This window comes from Protobothrops mucrosquamatus, unplaced genomic scaffold (genome assembly GCF_001527695.2).
Source record: "Protobothrops mucrosquamatus isolate PMUCROS unplaced genomic scaffold, P.Mucros_1.0 scaffold11284, whole genome shotgun sequence".
Taxonomy (NCBI): Eukaryota; Metazoa; Chordata; class Lepidosauria; order Squamata; family Viperidae; genus Protobothrops; species Protobothrops mucrosquamatus.
This window is the reverse complement of record NW_015397066.1, coordinates 4,785-7,648: the sequence shown is the minus strand read 5'-3', so window position 1 is coordinate 7,648 and position 2,864 is coordinate 4,785. Positions and strand designations below refer to the sequence as shown.

General features: G+C 39.3%; 1 protein-coding gene across 1 annotated transcript in view; it reads right to left on the bottom strand.

Moving 5' to 3' along the window:
* Positions 1-493: 493 nt before the first annotated feature.
* LOC107301293 (zinc finger CCCH domain-containing protein 14-like) overlaps positions 494-2,864 on the bottom strand; it is a gene marked incomplete at both ends in the record, with an annotated part of 6,543 nt that continues 4,172 nt past the window's right edge. The window contains 2 exons of the mRNA XM_015830539.1: positions 494-619; positions 1,152-1,272. Coding sequence (XP_015686025.1) covers positions 494-619; positions 1,152-1,272 — 247 coding nt within the window. The remainder of the gene's footprint in view (positions 620-1,151; positions 1,273-2,864) is intronic.

Here is a 2,864-nt window from a genome sequence, read left to right as displayed (position 1 = left end):
AAATAGGACTAGGGGTGACATGACAGCAGTTGCCACAAAGCAACCTAGAACTAAGGAGAAATGTAGAACAATTAATCGGTGGAACAGCCTGCCTCCAGAAGCTGTGAATGCTCCAATACTGGAGGTTTTAAAAAGAGACTGGACAGCCATTTGTCTGAAATGGTATAGTGTTTCCTGCCTGAGCAGGGGGCTGGACTAGAAGACCTACAAGGTCCTTTCCAACTTTATTATTATTATTATTATTATTATTATTATTATTATTATTATTATTATTATTATTATTATTATTATTATTATTATTATTATTATTATTATAATATTATTATTATTATTATATTATTATTATCATCATCATCATCATCATCATCATCATTATTATCATTATTATCATCATCATCAAATGTAGTAGTTATCCTTACATCCAGAGTTCCATCAAATGGGTTAGGGTCACTCAGCATTGATTGCCAAAATAGTGTTCGTGTCTCTCTTTCACCTGAACTCTTCCCACAATGCAGGGGAGTCAGAGTGGGAAATCTTTATCTCTTCTTTTAAATTTCGAGACCCTGGCACAGCTCTAGGCTCCTTTCCACAACTATCAATTACATATGAGTAGTAACAACTATAGCATAAAATAAGCAAATCACCAGAATGCACAAAACATGCCTAACATAAATAGATAAACATCCATCTTTTCTTGGAAAAGAATTTAACATCTAGGTTCAGAATTTCCAATCTTGTTTTGGCCTTGTTTAAGTTATAGTTGTCCTGCTGATGTAATGCTGGGAAACTAACACAGTGCAAATCCCCCTTTTTGTGAGTTTGTTTTCCCTTATGTAGCAAGCACAGCAGTGACTACCCATCAATTCAAGTCAAGTTGTTTATGCCTAGTAATGAGAAATATTCGGTAACATCTTGATAAAACTTTGGAAGCTACATATAGATAATGACCAATTATCCTCCAATCCCTGTTTATCCTTTTCGCTACTGGCTGCAGCCATGATCCATGGCAATGAAATTCAATTTTAACGCAAACATCTCCTCCTCATTGGTGCTAGTGATGCAACAAAAAAAAAAATTGCGCGAATCCGTGTGCCTGAAAGCTAGGAAGGCCAGTTAGGTGAAACTCTATTGAGAAGTTCAGTGCCACTTACTTGCATGGAAGTGTAGGATGATGGAAGGCACATTCATCTCCATTTTTGCAGGCAGGCCAGTATTTGCAGCGCTCGGGTACTTTCTCCATCTTCTGTAAGATGCCTATTTCTTCCATCTCTACTGTGAAGAATAGCCAAAGAAGCAAAGTTAGACATCTGGATTGTAGAAGAGAGCTTTGATCAAAACAACTATACAGTATAGATACACAGAATTTAGAAGGAAATTCAGAAAAGTGGAAATATCCACAAAGACAGAATACGTTTGCCACTAAGCAATTTGTATAACTCCCAAATTAATTGAACCAAGAACATCCACAATTGATTGAAAGATGGGCAGCTATATACATGCTATAAATTCATTCAGTCAGTCAGTCAGTCATTCTAGGGTTACATAGGCTTCAGATATATTTTCACCACAAATCCTTACTTCACCGTCAAACAGCAACCAAATTTTATTTCAGAACTGGCTGAAAGATATTTCAACAACTAAAGCAGAAATTCAAAATAAAATCTTCATGTTTATTAATTAACTGGTCCTTCCCATCCTTTTTACAGAATCCCTAAACTACTACTAAGAATGACTAATGAAATGTGCTTTATGCGCAGAGCCAATATTGTAATTCATATTTGTTGCTGTAGATTCTTTTATATTCAGAGTATGATAAATGCTGCTTCATCAAAATGGCCAATTACATGTTAGTCTGTTTTTTAGAAATTCATGATGAAAGTATAAGTATCAAAGACAATGGAATGTTGTTTCTTTATTACCTGCAGTTCCTCATAGCACTGGTGGTAGAAACAGTAGAATGGAGGATAAAGAATGTCAGTAATTGGTTAAACCTTAATTATTACTGTTATACTCAAATATTTCATAAACTTCATTCTCTAGAATTGTCTGAAAGCCACATCAAATAGAATCTTTATTGCATACTTTCTGTTCCAAAGACTCTGAGAAGCTAAGAAGTAGCAACATAATATTAAAACCTTTAAAGTAGTCTCCCTGAACAACCGTCTGTTCAGTAACTGTTCAAAGTTATGATGGCCCTGAACAAATGGTACTTCCACCCCAGTCCTTGAAGATGTGACTGTTGCAGCATCCCCACAGTTACATGACAAAAATTTGGGGGCTTGGGTAGTCAGCTTTAATTTACAACTGCCAGGTGTACTTCAACTTCTCCCCAGTTATCTTCCCCCTCCCCAATTCTGTCCTTTTAGCAGCCCTGCAGTCTGTCACCCCTGCTGACCTGCCTAGCACCATTCCTGCAGCCCTTGCCACCTGGAGCTCCATCATCCCCAGCAGACCTTCTCCATCTTCTTCCTCCATTTCTTGAGCAGGCATGCCTGGCCTAGCCCTTGACAAGGCAGCTGCTGGCCCCATAAGGCCTTCTTCCCAAAGCCCCATGAAGCCTTCCTAAGGCCCCATGAAGCCTTCTGATGCCTTGAAAGAAAGCCTCACATGACCAGCAGCTGCTTTGCCAGACCAGACCACACCAGACACACCTCTTTAGCAGTGGAGGAAGAAGACAAGAGTCAGTTGGGAATGGTGGAGTGCAGGGTAACAGAGGTGAAAGGGGCAGTGGAAACCAGGCTAGTAGAGGCAGTAGGGCACAGGGCAACAAATACGGCAGCAGGGCAGTGGAACATAGAATGGCCAAAAGGGCAGGGATGGGGGGATATGTGGGGGAATTGAAGCAGAGAAAGGCAGGAGAGGCA